Source organism: Curcuma longa, chromosome 1 (genome assembly GCF_044706935.1).
Source record: "Curcuma longa cultivar G26 ecotype Majalengka, Jawa Barat chromosome 1, ITB_CL_G26_1.1, whole genome shotgun sequence".
Classification (NCBI taxonomy): Eukaryota; Viridiplantae; Streptophyta; class Magnoliopsida; order Zingiberales; family Zingiberaceae; genus Curcuma; species Curcuma longa.
The window spans coordinates 22,413,097-22,436,921 of record NC_133861.1 but is presented as its reverse complement, the minus strand read 5'-3'; the positions used below and the strand labels follow the sequence as shown (position 1 = coordinate 22,436,921).

Sequence of the window (23,825 nt, the reverse complement as noted above, 5' to 3'; positions counted from 1 at the left end):
TTAACTTAATAAACCCCCTGAAGCATAGCTGAGTTGGTTACGACGCAATAAAATTGCAGAAGAGGACAAGGGTTCGCTTTTTGATGAAGCCAAACAATATCCTCCTGCGTTGTGATCAACTGCAGTTTTTCGATTTACCTCCTCATAGATAATCGTGGAACCGACCGTGTGAGGCCGCTAAGGTGGCTTCTATTTTTTTTTTTGCAGAAGAGTCTTTAACTTAATAACTGATCGACAACAATCAGTAACTCAAATTGATAATTTCCAGGAGATCAAGATTGTGATGAAAGCAATGAAAGCTTACTGACAAACACACTTACTGATAGGCCATGGAGAAAAATCATGCTGCCATTGCTTTGTTAGCAGATATTCGCATTTCATAAGTTCTACAATCAATAAAAATTCATAGAGTGTGTTAAAGAACTATTGCTCAGGGATTTACAGCGTAAATTGCGATTATACAAGTTTCTAAGAGGGAAGGCATGGGATTTGTTCATTGTTGGCGTGGTAGTTTGATAGCTGGCGTATAAGAATCCCATTACTCATATGAATCTGAACGATGATACGGTCTGCGAATAGGAAGTGTTCTTGTAAGTGATTGAAGAATGACAACCAAGGACTTACTATAATTTGAGTTACCTTTTCGATCGAAGGTTGGTACTTCTCAGCTTCATCCTCCATATACTGCAAAAGAGCAGTATAGTAGTGTATTAGATTTTTTGAAGAAAAAGATTATATCTAATGCTTGGAATCTAATACAAGTAAACCAAACAGGATCATGGATGTAATGGGATAGAAATAAAGCAAACCTGTCCTGTGACTGTGTAGAGCCTGTTATACCAACCATTCGATGCTACACCAAGGGCAGTTAGTATGTGCCTGCGTTTTTCGCTGGGATTTTGCAATGTATATTCGATATAATACAATCCTGTTCATTAGAAATACTCTAGTGAAATAAAAGTCCATGATTGTTCATTCCAATATAGCCTTCAAGTGGTTACCGTTTGCAGCTTTAGAATCAATCAGCTTTGCTGTGACACCTGGAGGATTTCTCCAGCTTCTATCTAAACCGCTAACCTGGACAAGAAGGCATGATACACAATGAAAAAATAAATTAAAAAGGAACTGGTATTCCATAACACTAGAAATTTAAAACAGGTTAATCACCCTAAAATATCACTCAGATTTCAAATAGGTCAGCATTCTGTCAGTTGAGTCACAATCCTTGCATATGTCCACTCTGATCATATATTGTTAGACTGACTCTTTGACTTAGCCACCGAATATTGAACAGTTTCATTATGCTGACTAGGATGCAACAAGGATGCTTAGTAAAAAAAAAGCCATGTCAAATATCCAGTAGTTGCAGTCAATCAAATCCAAGGGAAAGACGATTTAAAATATACACAAGTTATCAACCTACTTGAGGGACCTAACTAAAATTTAAGTCACAATTTAAGGATCATTTTTTTTTAATTAGATCGTTCAAAGCTTACCAATGTTTCTGCAAAAGCATCCACATTTCCAAAAGATTGCAATCTAGTAAAGTCAGGACCAAGCCCTGTGATCACAACACTAACTGAAGAAATCCATCAGCTACATTTGTTGAATAATGTGCATGTTTAATCAGTGAAGATTTCACACACTCAAGCAAGGATAATGTACCATTAGAATCAGATGATTCATTAGGATAAAACGCTGTAATTGACTTGAGGCTATTACTGTCACTGTCACTGGTGCCTATTAACCAATCTGTGATCAAGTAAAGCAGGACCATTAGAATCTACATTGGTTGGTCATAAATCATAATGAAGAAAATGGATAACTGTACTCTCCCAGTTGGCATGTTAGAGCATTAGACTGGACTTGGTTTACTATGCAGAAAGATAAAGGGGGAAGGAAAGAAAAATATCACAAAGTTACAAATAGCTCATGGATAGGTCATATACATGTCATATGTAAACCAATTGTTAATGTGGCCTACAAACTAGATCAAGCAACGACCAATATCTTTTCAAAACCGACAAAGTGAACGAGGGCAGGCAAAATATCTGATGGCCCGGACTTCAATTGAAAAATCAACCCAAATTCAGTAAATATATAAAAAAAATATTTATATAACAAAATACCTATGACATCATTTTTGTTATCATGATTAACATAAATTTATTGACTTAATTTATCAATTTCATATAATAAACAATTGAAATTTTAATTTAGTTTGTCAAGTTCATAAAATAAATAATTGACATTTAATTTTAAAATATTGATAAAATTATGTTTCATGATTTGGAAATGGTTTTCTCGTTATTAAAGGGAAAGTTAGCTTCCCAAGTCAATACTATATTTTTCAATTTTGACTGAATGTTTTTATTGACTAAAGTCTTTTCTCTGTCAACCAGACACCAAAAAATATGGAAAAATATGTTTCTAAAAGCAATTTTTCTTAAAACAAACAAAGACTAAATGTCGATATGAAGTTTTCCATTTTTCTTTGCAAATTGGAAGTCTAAAAGTCTGAGATATTATTAAAATAATGCCACTTTCAATCAGACTTTGATTGATTTATTTATTTCTGTTGGTCATGGAAAGAAAAAAAATTGTGATACTGCAGAATTATCATGGTATCTTAAAATTTTTAAGAATTTTCAGTTTTGAGATCATTGGTTTCTCTGCTAACATCCAATTGATTTTCAATCAATAAGTACAAAATATCCATTTGACACCTTATTTATAGTCTAGAAATACAAAGGGAACAAAAATGATGGTTCATAAGAAAGACTTTTTACCTTTTAGTTTTGCAAAGAAATAGTTGAATGCTAGAATACAGACCCAATGTCAAATGTAACATAATTCTGACAGTATACAAAAAATTAAAAATATAATTCAGTTTCAATTTTAATGCTTTTTTGAATTTCGATTTTATTATTTAAAGGACACCACTCTTGAAAAAGACATATCTCTAATTCAATAGATGTCTTAAAAAAAACATTTGCTCACTGTAAAGAAAGAGTCATTCCAAAAGTTTTATCCGTCCAACTTCCAAATTTCTAATCAAGATGGGCATTTCTATAGTGTTCTTATTTCCTTATTCTATTTCTTCAACTTTTACAAGTTTATATATATACTTACGTTGCTCAACAACAGGAGGAACTACAGGGCATCCTCACAATGTCATTATTAGTTGTGTAGGTAACACCAATTGAATTCTTGCAGTGGAAAACATGAATCAATCCGCATGATGATGATTTATGATAACCTCTCATATTCCTTTCTTGAACAATAACTTCAGATTGACATCTTTCAGTTCCAAATTGGTAAGATGATATCTAACATGATCTAGCTTGTGCAAGAAAGTTATAGAAGCATGCTACTTCACTATTCTAGGTAACTTTCAGTTATGTTATGCTCAAGTATTATGCAAACAAAGAGGAGGATAAATTCAGATTCTCCACGAGAACTAGACTGACAAGGAGTTATTACAACAGCATGTCTTATCTGATTGTAGGGTGCAAATGCCAACCTTTTGGAATCAATATGCGAAACTTATTCGCCTCATCTTCGTACGTCTGAAAACTCTCCACGATCTCTGGAAAGCAGCAGTCAATCACCATTTTTAAGTGAAGAAAAAACAGCACAGCAACAATTCTGACTCCGAAAGAAGTAGGAAATAAAAATATACAATACCAGTCTCAGCTGAAGCATCCGTAACCACCAAGGGCAGAGAGACTGAAGCAATAAACATCTTGAGCAAGAGATCCCTCCTCTTAGTTGCGAATTGTTGAATGTTACACCTGGAATAAAGATTTCTTTGGATGATTGGATCCAGCAGAGCATTGAAAGGCCGAAATGCGGGGACAACCTTACATGATTCTTTCAGAGGCACTGCAAACGGCAGGAGGAATCAGCCGACTGCGCGATTGAAGCGATCGTGGAAATGAGGAAAGAAGCGGGATGGGAACCAGGTGCAGGGAGGGAGTCTGAGCGGGGAGGTGGTGGCCTTTGGATCGGCTTATGGGAGCACCAGAATGACAAGGAGGAAGAGGCGGAGCGAGGGAAGCGAAGGAAGCCATGGAAGTGAAGAGAAAGTGTAGGGTAGGGCACACGAAGGTAACGCCTGCTGTGGATTTGGGCGGTTCAAACGAAGAAGAAGAAGCAGAAGCAGAAGAAGAAGAAGAAGAGATTAGAATTCAACTGAAAATCGATTCCATCCACCGATTTAACTATTTTCTCTTTTTTTCCCTTTTTTTTTAATACAGATTTATTATCCGATTAATTTTAAAAATAATCGATTTAATAAATCAAAAAGTATAAATAATTTTTAACGGATAGTTTAAACTCTTTAAATATAATTAAATATAATTAAATATAGATTTACCTACCGTGGATATTTGAATTATCCAATAAAAAAATTATTTTTTCCTTTTTTTAAATGTTACAAATGGGCTGATTATAGCAGCTCAGATTGACTTTTTTTTAATCAATTAGATGAACTAGTTTGTCACATCGATCTACTCAATTAATTTATTCGAGTGATTTTATCTCTAGTGTGAATTTAATAAATAAATAAATAAAATGTCTTTTTATTTTTTTAAATATTTTATTGAGTAAAATTTATTTATTTTTGTTATTTGTCTTTATGCTATATTGAAAACAAGACATATTTTTTCTATATTCATATTTTATTAAAAAAAACTTAGAAAATTTTCTCACATTGATAACATTATTATTTTAATCGCTTAAATTTGTGATTATATAACTTTTTTATAAATAAAAATTGGAGTTGAGTTCCACAATGTTACGTCTCAAAATTTGTGTAAATATGATTTAAATATTTTAATTATTTATTCAAATTATAAAAAAACTTTATCCAATAATTATGGGAATATATTTATTCTAAATTTAATGGGCAAAAGTAAGACTATATTTTTTTAATTTATTTATTATCAAAATAATAAGCCGATCCATGACACTTGATTGTTATTATTATTGAAATAATACTTTATCCGATCTTAATTTCTTCAAAAATATTATTATTATAATATTTATTAATATTGATCAAATATAAAATATTTATACTGTATGTGATAAAGATGATAATGATCATCTGTACATCATTTAATATCAATCTCATGATAATCAAATAATTTCTTTAGTGGAAGGGATTTTATTTTTTTCAAAAATTATATTTTAAAAATCATATGTACCAACTTAACTATATCCGTGGGAGTAAAATATTTGTCCCTGATGATAATTTATCATATGTATTTGCCAACTTAACTATATCCGTGGGAGTAAAATATTTATATTGTAGTATTTAAAACATAATATTATTAATATTAAGTAAAATTGAAATATCTATATTATTAATATTAAATAGAATTGAAATATATATATTATAATAATCATGATCTCTTAACTTAATTGTTATAATAAAAAATTTTAAAAAATAAAAATATATTAAAATTAAATGCGATGTTATTTTGATAATAAATATAAAAAACTTTTTTCACATTTATAATAAAAAGACACTCTTTTTTTTTAAAAAAATCAACTTTAATCACTCCAAATTGTTTATAAAGTAATTATATTTCTTAATGTAAATTTGACATTACTTATGTAAAAAAATAGAATTAATCATCTAACAGAAGAGTATTATCTTAATCTCATCGAAATTCTAACCCTTGTTCTCTTCTATAATCATGTTCTGTTATAATCAATTCAATTATATTTCAAAAGTAAATTTGACATTTCGATTATCACTTTAGTTTTCTCACAATACCCCCTCTTTTCTAATATATTACTTGTTGAAATTATACATTTCTTAAAAGGAACAAGTGATTAAAAAAAAAAGATTATTCACGTCTCTCTATAGTAAACAAGGAAACAAAGTAGGTGAAAAGAGTTAAAGAGGTTGGAGTTTGTGTTCGTTTGTAGCAACGAGGCATCAGTCACATGCCTCCTTCCTAAGTCCTAACTTGCCTCTTTTTTATCGTTTCCTACTCATTATTTTAGATTTAACCAAACCACCCCAGCCACACACGCTGCATTCCCACCTGACGTAATTTAAACTCCTCGGGAATCCAAACCCGAATAGTAAATTATCCTAATTACAAGGGCCTAATTCAGATATATTTAAATTTACCCCCGACATTTCATTTTCAAGGTCTGTCTCCCCTCTCTACCAGCCCTTGTCTCTTTCCTTTTAAATCTGCTCACTTTGGTCAAAATGTGAAGTTTTTAATAGATTTTGTTTTAGGGGGGTCATCACATGGGTACCTTTTATAAAAAACAATAATAAATTTGTACATCGATGATTTTATTTTAAAAATATTTTTATTTTCAATACTTCTACAACTATTTTAAAATTATTTTGATAAAATTTTTTAAATTATTTTAAAATTTTATAATTATTTTAAAATTAATTTTGATAAAATTTAAATAATTTTAATAAATTAATAAATAATATTTTGATATAATATTATTTAGATATTTAAAATCCTAAATATATTATAGCAATTGTTGTTGAGTAACTTTAATATATATTATAGAAGTTATTAGATGAATCTTTTACATTATATAAATCTTAAATTCTAAATACGTTGTAGTAGTTAGTAGTTTTTATAACTATCAAATAACTTTTACTACACGTTATAATAATTATTCGATAGCTTCTACTTATTATAATAATTATAGAATAATTTTTATACAATATAAATTTTAAATCTCAAATTCATCTTAAATAAGTTAGCTGTCACTGTTAGATTTTATATATTATTATAATTATTGATAACTGCTACAATAATATCTTCAAAGAGTATTCATTATAATAATTGAATGAGCGCTCATTTGATTTTAATAATATATCAGATGATTTTGTAAATGACGAGCGCCTATTTAATTTTTTTCCTTTGTTTTATCTGAATACAATCTACTGAGATTTTTGGTAAACAGCCGGAATATTTTAAGAGGACACAAGTGAAATTAATATAAAAATAATAATATTATTCCTGTCGAGAAGCAAACATTTTGCATGTGAACTTTTTTCAGTCTTATCTCCTTTATTTTTCTCATTATTATATCGTCACGCCGAAAAAGGCTGAGAGTTTTCATTTAATTTATCGTCCGCATGTGGCAGTCATTTCGTAGGCCGCCTTAATTCATCCGCACTTTGTGAAAATGGGGGTAGATATATCACGCGATGCTTTACTCACCTTTCCTTTTGTTTTTCCCCCAATTTTTTTTTTAAATAACGTAATTAATATAATTTTTTAAAAAAGATTTCAGTAAATATTGATTATATTAAATTAAACGTAGCATCTGGGCGGCGAGGGGGACATTTATTTAGGAAACTGCACCCGTCGTACGACACCGCTAACGTCCAGATTCGTGCGCGCGCATCTCCACGCGAAGTCAGTGATGCCGGAGCGGGCGTTCACACAATGCCATCGAATAATATTTAATTAACTTAATTATTAAAAAACATTTTGCGTCAGACAAATGGCTTGTTTATTCAACTTGTCTTTTAAGTAATTTTTGCTTTATTTTTTTGTTTTTTCTCTGGAGTCGGAGTTGACCAAGTTTGACTGTTCCGTTTTCCAGTGAGCTTGCTTTTGGGAAATTGTTAAAAGAAATGATTATGAGAAAGGAGTGGGAGAAATATTGGGAAAGGATTTTGACCCCTCTTTGATTTGCCTCATCAAAGTTCGGAGTGAGTGAGTTGTCCCGGCGATGCTTTGGAGGACGTCGACGAATTAGGTTTTTTTTTTTTTAAATTTACTTCTGGTTTTTTTTTCTCTGCGGAGTAGCAGTTTGCTATTTTTCGGTATTTTCTCGGCATTTCCGCTCGAAATTCGTAAATTTTTGGTTTTTGCGGGAAAGCAAGGTGAAAAAAAAGGAACTTTGGGGATTAATTTAACTTCGTTTGTGTGGTTGAGGAATTTCTGCAGTTTAGATAAACTTTAGGTTTGTTATTCTTCTTCGTTTTTTTTTTCTTTTTCTTTGTACTGTTTTGCATTAGGTCTAGGCTTATAGACTTAGTTTAGCTTTGTTAGTCCATTGCCCACTTTATTTTGCGGTGTCTTGTGGCTTGATCCTTCTGTTGCTGCCAGCTACGCCGCTTTAATGGTTCTTTGTTTGTTATTGAAGTGAAGATTGGACTTCGTCGATGCTTAGGGTTTTGAGGGCGCTTGAGTTACCACTTGCATCTGTGACTTTGAGCTTGTCCGAGTTGTTTCTTGTGGTAAAAATTCAAACTTTCTACTGATCTGTCTCCTTGTTTGCTCGATGTTCTCTCAGCAGTGAACTTTCAGGAACATGCGGGAACGTCTTCAGACTTAGATCATTGACTACGCGCACGAGTCTGGGCGTGATCTTACGTAGTTCTGTGCTTCCTCGGGAGTCTTTGGGTTTGTAGGATTTAGTTTAACCTGCTAATATATTTCGAGCTTCATCATTTTTCCCATGGAAGTGAGATCAGAGCCAGGAATTGTGCCGTTCGGTTCCGGCGTTCAGAAAAGCCCAGTGCAAAACCAGTCGCCGATGCAGAGTATGCGATTGGTTTATTCGCAGGATGGCACGGCGTTATACAAGCCGATTACCACTACCACCAACACTTCTCCCGCTCCTGCTTCTTCTCCTGTTCCTGTTCCTCCTTCTGTTCCTGCTGCATCTACTTACGAAGGAGGAGGCGGAGGGGGAGGGGGCAGTGGGAGTATTGAACTTCCCTCTTCAGGTTTGCCTGCACAAGGCTTGAATATCAACACCGGGGAGTCGCTGAAGCGGAAACGAGGGCGACCGAGAAAGTACGCCCCTGATGGCACAATGGCTCTTGCTTTAACCCCTTCACCAACTGGAGCATCGGTGAAGCGCCGGCCTTATAACTCCAAAAAGAAGCAGCAACTGGCTGCTTTAGGTAATCTTCTTTGTACATTGTTTATCTTCTATCCGTGGTTCTGATCATTGATTCACTAAGGTTCCAATGCTTCACAATAGGAACTGATTTGAGCAGTAATTCTAATGCTGAATTAGCTTCATGAAAGAAACAAAAATCATTTTTCTAAACCAAAACAGAATCTCAAATGGGAAGAATTTTTTTTTTAAAAATGTAAGCCAATTGTCATCACCGTTTTGATTTATCCAAATTATATTTAGAGTATATAACAAGCAAAAACAATTATTTTTTATTTTAATTGCTCCTTTTTTGTGGAACATTCTGCCAATTTTTCATAATATATATTTTTTGTGTTTACATAGATGGAAATAGCCAAATAGGAGGAAGAGTAGGAAAGAAATGAACTTTCTTATTTCTCTTGTTTGCTTGGAAGGGAGAGGAGAGGGGAAGGTATTTAACTTCGTTTACTTCCTCTGCTTCATTCCACCTCAATTTGACAAAAGTGGAGGCAAAAGTTTGAGTCTCTAACAATGTCATAAGAAACACTACTTTCTTCTTTTCAGTTCTGTCCAAGTAAACAAGATTGGTCAAATTGAGAGGAAGATTATTTTTACTACTTGCCTTCTCTCCTACTTACTCTTTAAGCACACACTATAAAAGGAGATTGAAGACTAAAAGGTATTCTACAACAACACAGAACCTAGATATTGGTATACTATTTTGGTGCCTAACTGATTGGAGAATATTTTCTAAATATGGTTGGGACGGAATGGCCTTCCTCAAAGGAATAAACAAGGCCGACTTGATTTGGTGGTGACCCAAGTGTCTGGTGGATCTGATAGTCTTATTGTCATCCATCAAAATACCATTAGACACTTGTATATTTTTTAAGTGTTTGCTTTGTTGATATAATGCAATATTTGCTTTTAATACCTAAAAGTTTATAGTAAATAATTTCAAAGTTAGATTGTGCATCAGTTATAGAAGTTTTATCACTTTAATTCCTGTGGTCATTAATTTATTGTTTTAATTAGGATCACATCTTAAAAATGCAAACACTTGACAAATTGTAACTTGTTGAGTGCCCTTCTTTGTAAGGGTTCAATTTATTTAGTCTTTTAAATAGTTTTCTTCTTTGTATGTCTGTGAACATTTAAATGTGTACACCTTAAAATTCTTAAAGATTTTTAATTTTTTATTAGCCACATGCGTTTTTTTTTTGATAAAATTCTTTTTAATGCTTCCACTTCTAATTTTCCATAACTAAAAAATAATGAAGGTTAATTTATTTCACTTGTAGGCTCAGCTGGGATTGGTTTTACACCTCATGTTATTACTGTGAAGGCAGGAGAGGTACCTCAATTACATAATCTCCTGGATGAGCAATTTCTTCCAGTATTTTTATTGTTTGATGATCATCTGTTATTTTTCTGGAGTTTTAATTTTTTGGATTACATTCTCTTTAATAATTTTCTTCAGCATTTCCCATATCAATGATTATCATTTTTAAAAAAGGTGGATTGTGTGTCCATCATAAGGTGAATTGCTTCAAAAATTCCACTTTCTTTTAATTATTTATTGTTTGCATGCAACATCCCTGATAATAATAGGTTTATACGCCTCCAGTCTTGTTTCTTGTTTATCTCAACAGTAGATGCTGTTAGATGAATATAACTACAAAACTGCTATTAGTCAGTAGGTGTATCTGCTTGTCTCCAGATGCAACTTCTATGGTTCAATGTTAACCTACTTGCAAAAATATAATTTGTCTTAAACTTCTCAAGATTGTCTGTTATTCGTTCTTTTTAACTTCTACTTGTGTTTCCCATTAGAATAGTTGATAAGCTTATTCTGTGAAGACTTTAATAGCAGATTCACTGTGTATTCATATGAACATCATGCCCAAAGTTTCTTTGATAATATTTTGTGTGCTTCGGAGATACACATGCATCTTGATGCTGTATAATATTTCGCTGGTATGCATTATTGATTGTTAATAAGATGTGGACAAGTTATGTAGTTTTTTGATTGGGCATTAAAGTTTCAGTTGACAAGTATCCTAGTGCCACAAACCAAGGATTATAGTCTCTTCGACTAGACTTGAGTTTGCGTACATGGGCACACCACACATGGACTTTTTAGGAGGTTGTGGGGGTTGCATGGTTAAGTGGTTCTGGTAGTTATGATGGGTGGTTATGCAACTTTCAAACTCGACAACATTGGTCCCCTATTCCCTTTAGTTCTATACAAAGGCTACTTATCCTCTGTAATAAGTGTGTGTATAATCTCTTTGCAAGCAATAAAAGTTTCATATAGCATTGTGTGTTTGGTCAAGTGGGCGGCTATGACTGAAATTCAGGACTGCGTTGATGGATTAAACAAGTATACTAAACAATCTAGCATGATAGGTGGTATTAGAGCCGTGACCCATGAGTGACCAAGTGTATGTACGTAGCAATCCTGCTCTTCCCAGCCAAAGTTGGAAGGTGGCATTCACTACCTTGGGAGATTGATTATCTTGCATGGAGATGATCCTTGTCATGGTTCAAGTTAATGGATGCTATAACGGAGACATCAAATCATGCTATGTAGCATTGTGTGAGATCCAAGGAACCTTCATTAACGAGTTGTGGGAGTAGATTTAGGGGTTGCAGTAGCCCCACATTGCTGACTATGGCAAGGGGATGACAGGCCTAAGATTAAATGTTGCTTAATCTAAAGAGTACAAGATCTTGTGAGTGGCTAAGGACATCGACACTTGGTTGTAGTATAACTATTGTTCGTGGAATGGATGTGCATGATCCAATGCATGTAAGGGCCATGCCAATGAATCGACCGAAGTTACCTGGTTGTGGTGGCATTGACAATTGGACAAATGCAACAGAGAGCCCATCTACACATGGGCTGACTTCAAAAAGGAGTTACAGGTGTAGTTCTATCCTGGCCAAATTATTGATCAGAATAGACTTGTGCTTGTAGTGGATCTTTTATATAGAACAATTTGTATCTGATGTGTTATGATACTCAATATAGACTATCTTGCTAATTGAGGTATCAGTTCAAATCCCTATAGCTTATGTGTTATGAGACTTGATATAGACTCTCTTGCTGATTGAAATTTCAGTTTAAATCCCTATAGCTAGTTTAAGTTCTTTCTCAAGGCATTAGTCTTATAATATTAATATGATATTTGCTTTCAGGATGTATCATCAAAAATAATGTCCTTTTCTCAGCATGGTCCTCGTGCCGTTTGCATTCTTTCAGCAAATGGTGCGATATCTAATGTAACATTACGTCAGGCGGCAACTTCAGGTGGAACTGTAACTTATGAGGTTGGTGATTAAACTGCCAGATGATAGTTTTCAAATTTTACTTTCTTTTTTCTCATTTCCTGCTTGAAAGTGCATGAAGATTTTTTCCAACTGGCTGCTAATCCGAATGATCTATAATATAATGACATAAAACATCTTAAAGTAACTATGTAAGTTATGCTAGAATAGTCATGCAAGTCTATCTGAGTATCCATAGTAAGTTATGCTTTGCAGGATCATGGTCAAATGTTCAAAAAACTGGAGTTTTATTTATTTATTCTTTTACATGTTAACAAACATGTTCTTTACTGCTGTTGTTGCTCTATGATAATTTTAGTTCTATATCTTCCATGCAGGGACGATTTGAGATATTGTCACTGTCAGGCTCATTTCTACTTACAGAGAATGGAGGACAACGAAGTCGTACAGGTGGATTGAGTGTTTCACTTTCTGGTCCCGATGGCCGTGTGTTGGGTGGTGGAGTGGCTGGAATGTTGACTGCAGCTTCTCCAGTTCAGGTCATCTACTTTCTGTTCACTTGGTCCTTTGCTAGACTATTATCACATCATCCATGGTTCATGTTATCAAAAAAGAATTTTACGTGCAAGAGATTTCTTTTGGTTTTTGTGTCTTCAAATCCTGATTTAACACAAACCTCATACTCATCCAAGTCAATTTATAGTCAAATGCGTGTGGTTCCTCAAGATAATAATCCATAACTTTGCGTTCACCTGTACTGAGTTCATCCGCATGATTTGCTTAATTTGTACGTGTTTCTGTAATATCAGTTATTTTGTAATGTACAACCCCATGCTTCTTTCTTCCCATCCATGTGCATCTTCAACAGATAACCTATTTAACTCTGTTTATACATCCTTTCAAGGATCAATATTCAAATGTTATCCTAAAGTTTGTTTCATCAACCTACCGGACTAGAAAACATGGAGTAGTTAGTGATCTTTGACCTGCTGTAGTCATGGATAATGATAATCGCCAGCCATCTTTCTAACTTTACTGTTAGCTGACTTTATGGCCCATGCTGTAACAAATGGATGCCTCCATCCTTATAAAGGTCCCTACTGCTAGAAGTTTTCTTGTGGGAGCAGTCTGGCCATTGTTCATGCTAATCCTAACCATTGACCAGACAATTAATGAATGATGAGTCCTTCGGCCGGCTCAATATGCTGCATGGTCTGATGGTCCTCCAGTCTGAGTGTCTGAATGAGAAAAAGATTCAACTTTGCATTTGTCTTCTTTCAGCTTTCAATAATGGATCAAAATTCAAAGAGATAACATGTGCCCGATGTTCTTGTTGTGCAAGTAGGCCAGTGCAACCTGCTACTTGTTCATTAAGTAATCCTTTTCATTAGGTCACTTAGTTTCACTAGATTGATTGTTTTAGAACTTTTCCATTTTCTGAAAGTTTAACTAAATATTTCTAATGCCTTGTTTACTTAACAGAATATGGGGAAGAGAAAAGGTAGAGATAATTTCTTCTGTCTAAATTTCCTAAACTAGAAATTCTTTTTAATCCCAATTTGTGTTGAACTGGAGGAAGCAGAGTTGCGAAAAGTGTATTATAAATCAACTTTTATACTATATTACTACTCTTGGAATAGTTTTTTTCCCTTTCTAATGAATAGGACGACATGAATTTGAACTTAGTTCTGTGTTCTTTTCCTAAACTAGTTAGTTTCTCTCCTGATTCTACTATTGACTAAACTTTGAAGTTAAACAAATTCAAACACTACTCAAAATGTGTGTTTCACTGCAGGTTGTTGTGGGGAGCTTCATCGCTGATGGGAAGAAAGAACAGAAGCAGAGTGTTCCCGGAGAACCAATGTCTGCTCCCGAAAAGCTTACACCAGTAGGGGGGATGATGGCCCACAGCTCACCGTCACGGGGCACCCTGAGCGAATCCTCAGGCGGACCTGGGAGCCCATTCAATCACAGTACTGGGACATGCAACAATGGCAACCAGCAGGGATTGCCTAACATCCCATGGAAATGAGTTGCTGATTGTGCCCTCTTTAGGCCTAGTCTTTAGTGACTGGAAACGAATTACCGCTGTTTCGTCTGGTCGGTTCCTCGGCTCCCATTGTTGTGCTAGTCGATCCTAGTTTGTGTTTTTTTAGTAAACTATTAGGGATTCAGTTGTAGTTTGTGTTAGATTTCATTGCTAATCTAATGTAGTGTTTGTTCTACTAATGCCTGAGAAGCAGCCAAACTTCTGTATAAAAGGTATTGCTAAACGTGTGCCTTTGTTGGTTTAGTCTTCAGTAAGATTTGTAGTTAAAATCTTGTGTAAATGTTACTGCTGGTGCATGATCTTCTTTTGCTGTTAATCCATTTGAGTTCTTTTGCATTGCACTTCCATTCTCTATGAACTGTGAGAACTGCCAAATTAATGTTGATGGATGAAAAACCTGGGAATAAGATATGATCATGATCCTTCAAAATTTTCAAAAATCCACTTCCAACTCATTATTTCATTGCGGAATGATCAAGAGCTTACAACGTTGTCAGTTGGGAAAAGATCCTTGAGAGGTACCAAATTGGATAAGTTAACAGCGGCCTTGATGCTATCGTCGCGGTTGGTTTTCTTCATGGAGTTATCTGCGCAGCTGATGGCAGAAGCAACGCCGCCGCCGCCGCCGCCGTTGTTGTCGTCGTCGATCTCATCGCCGCCGTATTGGCTGATAGTGATCCTCGTGATGTGATCGATGGTTCCGTCGCGGAACACGAGGATGCCTTCGTCCTCCATGTCGCAGTCCTTCATGGGGCGGTAGCATTTCTCGAACACACGGTCCTGCGTTCTCGTCAGCGACATGGTCCTGGAACAGAAATTCAACGTGGAGAAGAGATGAGTAGTTGAGCAACTCGATCAAATTCATTGATTTGATTTCTTTTCGATAAAAAGTCGCGATCTTGCTGGCGGACGAACTGTTCTCTCGTCTCTGGTCTCACCTGACGTGGAAGAGGTTGGGGACGAGGGTGGGGCCGAGGTAGAACTCGAGGGCCAAAAAGAACGCCTTGTAGGTCGTCAGGTGCAGGCCGTCGATGCGAGGATAGGGCAGGCGCGGCCGAGGACCTACCCCGGCCCCGGCGCCGCGCCTCCTCCCCTTCCCCCTCCCGCCGCGCGCCGCCGCCTCCGACCGCGACGCATACTCCCGCCAGGCGACCGCCGACGGCTGCTGCTGCTGCTGTCCTTCCGCCAGCTGCGGCGCACCGAGGGGGAGGGGGACGAAGCCGGCGGCGGCCATGAGGGGCTCCAACTCCTCGTGGGTCATGATGGGGCGGAACGTGCGGGTGTGCCACAGCGCCAGCTTCTTCGCGACCATCTCCTCTAACTTGACCGGCTTCCCCGCCATGCCCGTCGCCGCCGTCTATCCACCGCTTCCTTCGTTCGGAAACAAAGCGAGGTTTTGCGAGGGGAGGGAGAGGAAAGGAGGGAGAAAGGGTTTCGTTTGGTTTGAGAAGGTGGGTAAAGAAGGAAAGAAAGGAAAAGCGGACGGACAGAGACAGAGGGTCGATGAAAACAATTTCTACTAGTGCAGGGGCTAAATCGAATTTTTTTACGTAAAATTTTAATTTTCAGCGGACACCAAAATTAATGCAGACATTTACATAGAGATCGAGGCCGATCCGTTATTTTCATAAGACATTTGAAATGGTCAACAGGAAGATCCCGATTCCATCCATGGCTTCAGGCTTCATAGAACTTCGCGCTCGTAGTTTCTCAGCGTGCATGTGCCCTGCGTTGAGCGTGTCAGGATTTGTATATTAGAGAAGAAGAGATCTTTTGCTGCTCTGTTAGATGGACTGCCATTACCAATAATCTCCACATGAACAAGCTCCATCCTTGAAGTGGTGAAACCGAACATGGTCCCTGATTATGATGGTCACCCTCTCCGACTTGGCAACTAGCTTTGCGAAAGCGTGACAATCGCCGCAAATCCTCAAGTTCTTCATTATCCTGATCGGCTTAACTCCGCGCGAGTTCATCACTCCGAATGCAATCGCTAACTTCTCGCTGTGATACCGAAGCGATTCTTGCTTCTGCTCTTCTCCTACATCATGCAGCACAAAATCTGTGTCCGGAATGTATCCCAATGTGGTTGTTCTTCTGAGCAGTTTGCTTAGCTCCTGCTCGATGCCGTCTGCTTGTGGATGCGACAGGTCTCCCGCAACAAACACATGGATTTTCTTGCCTAATTCGATCCAGCTGCGGCCTGGTTCTTTCTTCACTCGACGGTCTCTCATGGACATTCGCACTTGCTCCGCTTCGGTCCATCGGTGAGAGTCTGCGTAGATGTTCGATAGAAGTATGTGCGAGCCTTCGTCCTCCGGTTCCAATCTTAGAACCTGGTTAGCTGCATATGCTGCTAAATTTGCATTCTTGTGCACTCTGCAAGCTCCGAGGAGTGTTCTCCAGATGACTATATCAGGTTCGAAATTCATATCCGCAATGAACTTCACAGCCTCATCCAGCTTCCCAGCTCTTCCAAGTAGATCGACCATGCAACCATAGTGCTCCCTCCCCGGCTCGATACCCCAAAGCTGCTTCATTGATCTAAAATAGTACCAACCATCTTCCAGAAGACCAGCATGGCTACAGGCAAAGAGAACGCCAAGAATGGTGATGTGGTTGGGTTTGGGGCCAATGACCTTCATGGACTCGAAAAGCTTCAAGGCAACACTGCTTCTTCCATGTTGTGCCAAGCCTGAGATCATGGTGCTCCACGAGATCACATCCTTCTCTGGCATTCGACAGAACACCTCGTCTGCTTCCTCTAAATCCCCACACTTGCAGTACATATCTAGTAGTGCATTGCTAAGAATCAAATCACGGTTATGCTTGAGTACATGGACGTGGACTTGCCTCCCCATCTCAAGCAGAACCATCCCTGTGCAAGCTCTCAAAACGCTAGTTAGCGTGCTTTGGTCCGCAACGAACCCAGCTTTCTTCATCTGGGTGAAGAGGTTGATGGCCATGTATCCATCTCCACCCTGCGCGAAGGACCCGATGAGGGAATTCCAAACCACCAAACCGGGAGTGGCCGTCTCGTTAAAAATCCTGTATCCATAGTCCAAATCACCAAACTTGGAGTAGACGTCGATCAGGGAGCTTCTCACGAAGGCGTCCGACTCCAAGCCATGCTTCAGTATACAACCATGAATCGACCGGAGAGACGCCAAACCGGGACAGGCTCTGAGAACCGATGAGAAAGTATACATATTAGGCGCAATTCCTTCTCTTTGCATCGAAATCAGAAGCCTTAGAGCTTCTTCACCCAGCTTGAGATTGGTCAACGCCGAGATCATAGTAGTCCAAGACACCACATTTCTCACAGGCATAACGTCGAACACCTGCTGCGCCTCGTCCATGAGGCCGAACCGGACGTACATGCCCATCAGGGAGTTGCAGAGGAACAACTCCGGAGCACGGCCGCCCGACGTCAGGTGGAGATGTACGAGCCGACCTTGCTCGACGGCGCGGTGCCGGACGCAGAGTTTGATGAGGTTGGAGTAGGAGATGGAGTCGGCGGAGAGGCCGAGGGCTTCGAGCGAAGCCATGGCGGCGATGGCGTCGGAGAACGCGCCGCGCTGGCATAATCCGGCGAAGGTTGTGAGCAAGGGGTGGGGCGGGGAGGGGCTCGAGGGCGGAACCGCGAGGTGCAGAACTGGAGGCACCCGCTTGGCGAAGGCTCTCATCTATGTGACATCGCGACCTCCGTAGCCGACATGGGGTATCCCGTAAATTATCTAATGGGCTTTTAAATGGGCCCAAAAATTTGCGGCCCAAATATGCGTAGGTTATCCGACGACTATATAAATAGTCTCCAACTTCGCGTCGCCTTCAATTGCGTCCTCCTCTCCCTTTTGTCGGCGACCTCTCCTTCAATTTGTTTCCCCCCTTTTTGTCCGATCTCTCCGACTGATCGACGCTGGTTACAGCGGCCGCGCAGTGGCGTCGCCAATGCGGTCCTGTCATCGGTTACTCCATCGACGATCGAGTCCTGCGATCAGCCGAAGCTAATCTCACGGATCGCATGGCCGAGCGGGTGATATTTCTTCTCTGATCTCGCTCTCGTGGCTGATCCGATGTTTTTAGTCTCTGCGTCTGTTCGATCTGGGTTTTATTTCCTCTTGTGGCTTCCTTCCATCCATCGAACATTTTCTTCCTGGTCGATCTGAGTTTTTGTTGATCTGTAAACGCTAGTTCGTTTTTGGCAAATGTATCCGTGCATTAGTCAGGTAACAGCGGGAGAAATCCAATTGCTGATACAGTTACATGCTCGGGAAATCGACTGTGCCCTTCGTTACACGCTTAGTTTTAAACCTCTTGGACTCGCGTGTTCCATTGGCGCTCTACATCGGATGGATTTAATTTTCTAATTTTGTTTTGGAGCCATGTAAATCAGAAGAAATTATTACCTGATTTAAAAAATTTATAGAACTGTTATCATTTTCCTCGAATTATTCTCGAACTTATATGTCGTGTCGTGAAATTAAAACCTGATTCTGTATGTAAATAGACCCGATCACGGTTCAGAACCGACGGTTCGACGGTTCAGAATCGCCGGTTCACGGTTCGGTTCATGATTCACAACGGTTCACGACGGTTCACGACGGTTCGAGATTATTATATTAAAAATTTTAAAATTTAAAATTTATATAAAAGAAATATTGAAAAAAAGAGAAAAAAATCGATGTAGTTTAGTGGTGTATATTTCAAGACCGGTGAGAATTGCGTTCGTTCTCTATTAACGACGTCTTAAAATGGATTTGAATTAAATAAATATAAATATAGTATATATATAATTATATTAATTTTACAAATAAAAGATGTTGTAGAATAGTGGTGAGTATATATGCTGTGTCCCAGGATATCCTGGTTTGATCCCCAACAATGATGTTTTAAATTGTAATTTAATTAAATTAAGAAAAATTTATTTTATTTGAACACATATTAAATATAAAAATCATTGAAAAAAAAATCAAAAAAAGTTCAAAAAACTCAAATCAGTTGTTACTGTTTGAACTGGCGGTTCAACCCGCCGATTAACCGGCTGAACCGCCGGTTCAAAGTTCATTGAACCTTAATCGGCCCAGCATCGGTTTGGCCTGGCTAATCGGGTCAACAGGCCAACCGGTCCATTGACTCGGGCCAGGTCCGGGCTGGACCCGGTCCGTGGTCGGGTCTATATGTAAATATGGATTTCCGATTCTCCAATGTTTAAATAAAATTTGAAAGCTTTAATACGATGAAATACGCTTAAAATCTACGCTGATTTCGTTATGTTTCACATTTTTTTTGGTTTAAAATACGATGAAATATGACTTGTTAAGGAATTTTTTTTATCGTATTTTAAATCGCTTACGTAAGTTTCGGTATTATGTATTATATTCTTGAAACATTCTTTCTCTGAAAATTAATTGATGAACCAAAATAATATTAAATTATTTTAAATTAAAATTAATATATTTATGAAAAAATTTTTAGTGTATTTATACCTTTGAATTTGATTCCGCTAGCATAAATTAAGAAATGAATTTTAAATTTATAAATATTAGATAAAATTTATCACAAGATATAATTGATGATCAATATCACTAATAAGTTTTTAGGATTTTTTATGTAAAAAATATTAAATTTTTGAATAGTATAGATTTATCAATTAATTTTTTATAACTTAAATTAAAAATAGTAAAATTTAATTTAATTTATTATTCTGAATTTATACTATCGATATAAATTTATTAAAGAAATTTTTAAAAATATATTAATTTTGATTTATGATAATTCTTGTATACTCTGTTTTCATTATAATTTTAAAAACATTATTCTGTATCAGTGTAGTGCCAAAAAAGATATGAAATAGTAGAAATGATATGATGTTGAACATTTAATATGGCAAATACAAGTCAATGCAGTACAATAAAAGTAGAAATATTATTTGGATGGGTGAATTTTTTGTCAATGTTTATGTGTAAGCAAAGTTAAATATTTAATGATTGCGTTTTTATTAATGTCATTATTTTAAAGGAGTCTTATTTATAGAAATGTCAAAATCAAAGTAGACATTTGATAAATCAATAATAAACGCTTCGTGTTTATTGTATTTGTACGACGCATCAATATTAATATAGGCATTTAATATGACAATAATAAATGACTTGATTATTAACACGCAATATAAAAGTAGTTAAATTTAAGTCTTAATCGCATAAACGCCTTGGATTTTAGTAAAATTGTTTTTTTTATAAATATTAATTTTACTAACCATTTTCCCAAAATACCATAAATTATTTCTATTATTCTTTTAAAGGGATTTATTTTAAAGGCTTAAAGTTTATGTCTTTAAGCTCTCATAAGTTTACGATTGACTCAGTCAGTAACAAATCAGCGATAAATTATGAATAAATTTATTTATTAATTTATATAAAATTTTATTTAAATATTATATTTACATTTTTTTTATAATTTTAAATTATGTTATAGATAAATGCTTAATTTATAAAGATAATAACGTTGTCAATAAAGTTTGATAAAAAGTTCGTGGTAGGACATCCAGGTCGTCACTTAGACATCCGCAATTCGATCCTCAGTTACGGCATATTTGTAGGAAGTTTTTTCCAAATGGAGAGCGTAATCAAAGGATGTTGGGCGTCTGGATTAGTCATTGTGTGCGTTTCCGATTTACCCTGGTGGTCGGTGGAAAATTTTCGTGGGATCCGACCGATCACCTCAGAGATAGTCAATAAGGTTAATTGAGATTATTATTATTATTTTGATAAAAAATTAAATAAATAAATTTGAATATAATTAAATTCAATTTTGCTAGACTTAATTACATCTCTATCAGGGACTAGAGAAAAAAAATTATTTATAAATATTATGTTGAACTTTCCCTAAAAATAGTCAGAGTGATTATATATTACACACATAAAAATAAAAATAGATTGATCATGATCGAAATATGAGATTGGTTTAAAAGAAGGTATATATTGTTAGCTAGATCATGATCGAGAGAGAGTTTAGTTGCAATTAAACTATGGTGTTGAATAGTTTTATATTGGTAGCTAGATCATGATCAAATGATAAGCTTGATTATATACATATATAGAAAAAAATAAAGGGCAAAAGTAAATTAGATGTTCTTTTATTTTTAAATCATTAAAAGATCGTCCCATTTTAATTTTTTTAATAAAAAAATATCCCACCTCACTATTTTACCGTGTATATTTACCTAAATATTCCATCTTAACGTAGTTGCTACGTTATTGTTCTATACTATTTAGTATCATTATCTCCTATCTAAATTTTAATTTATGAATTGATTAGATGCGTTGTAATAGCTACGATTTCGTAGCTACTACAACGCATTCAATAAACTTAACGTTAAATAATATTCACATTGTAGTAATTACAATTTCGTAACTGCACTATAACACATACTTAATCTGTTCAAAATATTCATATTGTAGTAGCTATGAAACTACAACGTGGATTCAACCATGTTCACTTATCATTCACCTTGTAGCAGCTATGAAATCGTAGTTGTTACAACTGTTGTAGTAGTTACGAAATCGTAGCTGTTAACACAGATTTAACCTGCTCATTTAATATTGATGTTGTACACAACTATTAAACCGTAGCTGCTACAATATGAATATTTTTTAACGTTAAGTATGTTGTAACTGCTATGGTTTTGTAGTTATTACAATACATCCAACCGATTCAGAAATTAGAAGGGATCATTGGTGTAATCATGTCTCGGATGAGAAGTTTCAATGATTGATAATTATTAAAGTTTAGGTTAATAAGGTGGATCTCACTTGTGTCGTGAGTGTGCAGGATAAGTGAAGTCCTTGCAGGTCGAAAGACCGGATTCAAGGCAAAGAAAGTCCAAAAAAGTCGAGGATCAAATTCTTGGCAAGAAGAAGTTAATGCAGGTCGGAAGATCGAATGCAAGGCAAGGGAAGTCCAAGAAGGTCGAGGACTGAATTCTTGACAAAAGATGAGAACCCGAGCAAATAGTGAGATTGAATGCAAGGGTAGATGAAGACTCGGAGACGAAGAGCTCCAGACACAAAGTATAGGGAATAGGAAGTTCATTTGACATGAGGTAATTGAGAAACAAAGGTACTTAGACTTAAGGGTTTAGGGACAAAAATCCTATTTTAGGGTTTACCAATTGATTGGTATGGTTATGGTATATCAATCGATTGGTGAGCCAAAAATCCTAAACCAAAATTTTGGATTTGTAATTTGAATTGATTGACCCTTATTACAAATCAATTGGTGATGAATTTCACAAGCACAGAACCGATTCAAGTCGATCACGATGATCGATTGGGCTATACCAATCAATTGGTGGTGAATTTCCTCGGACACAGAACTGCTCTAAATTGATTGTGCAGATCAATTAAGCCACTCAAATCTATTGGTATGAGTTACCAATCGATTGTCCCCGAGGCATAGCTGAGTTGGTTACGACGCAGCAGACTTGCAGAAGAGGACAAGGGTTCGAATCCTGGCGAAGCCAGGCAATACCCTCCTGCGTCGTGACCAACTGCAGTTTCTCGATTTACCTCCTCATAGATGGTCATGGGGTCGACCGTGTGGGGCCGCTAAGGTGGCGGATTCCACCTTTTGCAGAAGAGTTACCAATCGATTGGTCATCATGTTTTTAAATCTCGTGCCCTAACTAATCGATTCACAACCCTCAATTCCTCTCCTAAATCCACTATCGTGTGGGTCGTCGTTGTCTTCTCCAGTGTGTCTTTGACGATCCCTCACTTCAGTAGGCCTTGGAACATCATCCTTTAGGGTCTCTGTTGTCTCCTTTCTTCACTGATGTAGCTGTGTCTCTGCGTGCCCCTCTTTCTCCAGCCATCGAGTTAGGATTTTAGCAAGGACTCATCTCCGACGATTGCTTCTTCTCCAGAAAACTCATGATGGCTTAACATTCGATACGATGCCGTCTTGATCTTCTTGAGGATCCAATGTCGCCAAAGTAAAGCCCTAGATGCTAGTCTTAGTTTGATTCTTAAGTTGTTGTTCGATTCACTGATTTCTTGTGTTTGCACTCCATTCATGCATCATCCATCATTGTGTCATTATTATTCATGCATTATTGGTGCATTATCATTCATTACCCTTAAAAAGAAGCAAAAGTAAATTGAATCCGATGAGGGTTCATCCCGACCTCAACTATTAATCAATTCTCGCTTCTCGAATGCATCTCTTCGATGTGCATTCAACACGCATAAATTCAAACTTATTCTAGCTCAGTCGATTGAGTAGAAGTTCTTCCATGATTATTATTGGGATGTCATCAAATCATTCAATACTATAAGTTGGAGTCAATTGTTTATTGAGAACGTAACATAAATGAGGAGTTAGTATCTTAGTTCTACAACAATTTGCATTCATCTAGGAATGATTTATGATATCGAACCCACGTCGCTAAACGCAATTTGGACTTTACTCTAGAGATCTTCCATGCATTTTTAGGGTGTCATCCTTCTACAAATGACTTTGGTTTCTACCCTGTGTTGCCTGATTTATTATCTCTACCTTATGAGCACATCTCCATATCTTCCATGTATGA

The 23,825-nt window shown here is 36.6% G+C and overlaps 4 protein-coding genes across 11 annotated transcripts; 1 reads left to right on the top strand and 3 right to left on the bottom strand.

Annotated features, from left to right (window-relative positions):
- Positions 1-330: 330 nt before the first annotated feature.
- On the bottom strand, positions 331-4,073 carry LOC141812228 (psbP domain-containing protein 3, chloroplastic). Its single transcript, XM_074700278.1, has 9 exons — positions 3,868-4,073; positions 3,688-3,794; positions 3,524-3,589; positions 1,666-1,752; positions 1,497-1,579; positions 1,002-1,077; positions 810-928; positions 640-684; positions 331-569 (listed from the first exon to the last, which is right to left on the bottom strand). The coding sequence occupies exons 1-9, from the start codon at positions 4,071-4,073 to the stop codon at positions 543-545; spliced, it is 816 nt and encodes a 271-aa protein (XP_074556379.1). The 3' UTR covers positions 331-542.
- A 3,488-nt stretch (positions 4,074-7,561) lies between these two features.
- Positions 7,562-14,549, top strand: LOC141838377 (AT-hook motif nuclear-localized protein 10-like). Of its 8 annotated transcripts, none has more exons than XM_074725884.1 (7): positions 7,562-7,758; positions 8,299-8,393; positions 8,445-8,914; positions 10,194-10,246; positions 12,094-12,225; positions 12,561-12,722; positions 13,979-14,549. In XM_074725884.1, exons 3-7 carry the CDS (start codon positions 8,464-8,466, stop codon positions 14,213-14,215), a joined length of 1,035 nt encoding a protein of 344 aa, XP_074581985.1. In that variant the 5' UTR covers positions 7,562-7,758; positions 8,299-8,393; positions 8,445-8,463; the 3' UTR covers positions 14,216-14,549. The 8 variants fall into 8 exon arrangements, with proteins under 8 accessions (XP_074581985.1, XP_074581952.1, XP_074581944.1 ...); XM_074725851.1 differs by adding an exon at positions 8,154-8,242 and having other exon boundaries at positions 7,563-7,758; positions 8,313-8,914; XM_074725843.1 differs by adding an exon at positions 8,149-8,242 and having other exon boundaries at positions 7,563-7,758; positions 8,313-8,914.
- Positions 14,550-14,636: 87 nt separating this feature from the next.
- LOC141836350 (uncharacterized) lies at positions 14,637-15,663 on the bottom strand. Its single transcript, XM_074723821.1, has 2 exons — positions 15,172-15,663; positions 14,637-15,038 (listed from the first exon to the last, which is right to left on the bottom strand). The coding sequence occupies exons 1-2, from the start codon at positions 15,573-15,575 to the stop codon at positions 14,708-14,710; spliced, it is 735 nt and encodes a 244-aa protein (XP_074579922.1). The 5' UTR covers positions 15,576-15,663; the 3' UTR covers positions 14,637-14,707.
- Positions 15,664-15,758: 95 nt separating this feature from the next.
- On the bottom strand, positions 15,759-17,919 carry LOC141836340 (pentatricopeptide repeat-containing protein At2g03880, mitochondrial-like). The gene has a single exon (XM_074723810.1). The coding sequence runs from the start codon at positions 17,917-17,919 to the stop codon at positions 16,033-16,035; it is 1,887 nt and encodes a 628-aa protein (XP_074579911.1). The 3' UTR covers positions 15,759-16,032.
- Between the last annotated feature and the right edge of the window lie 5,906 nt (positions 17,920-23,825).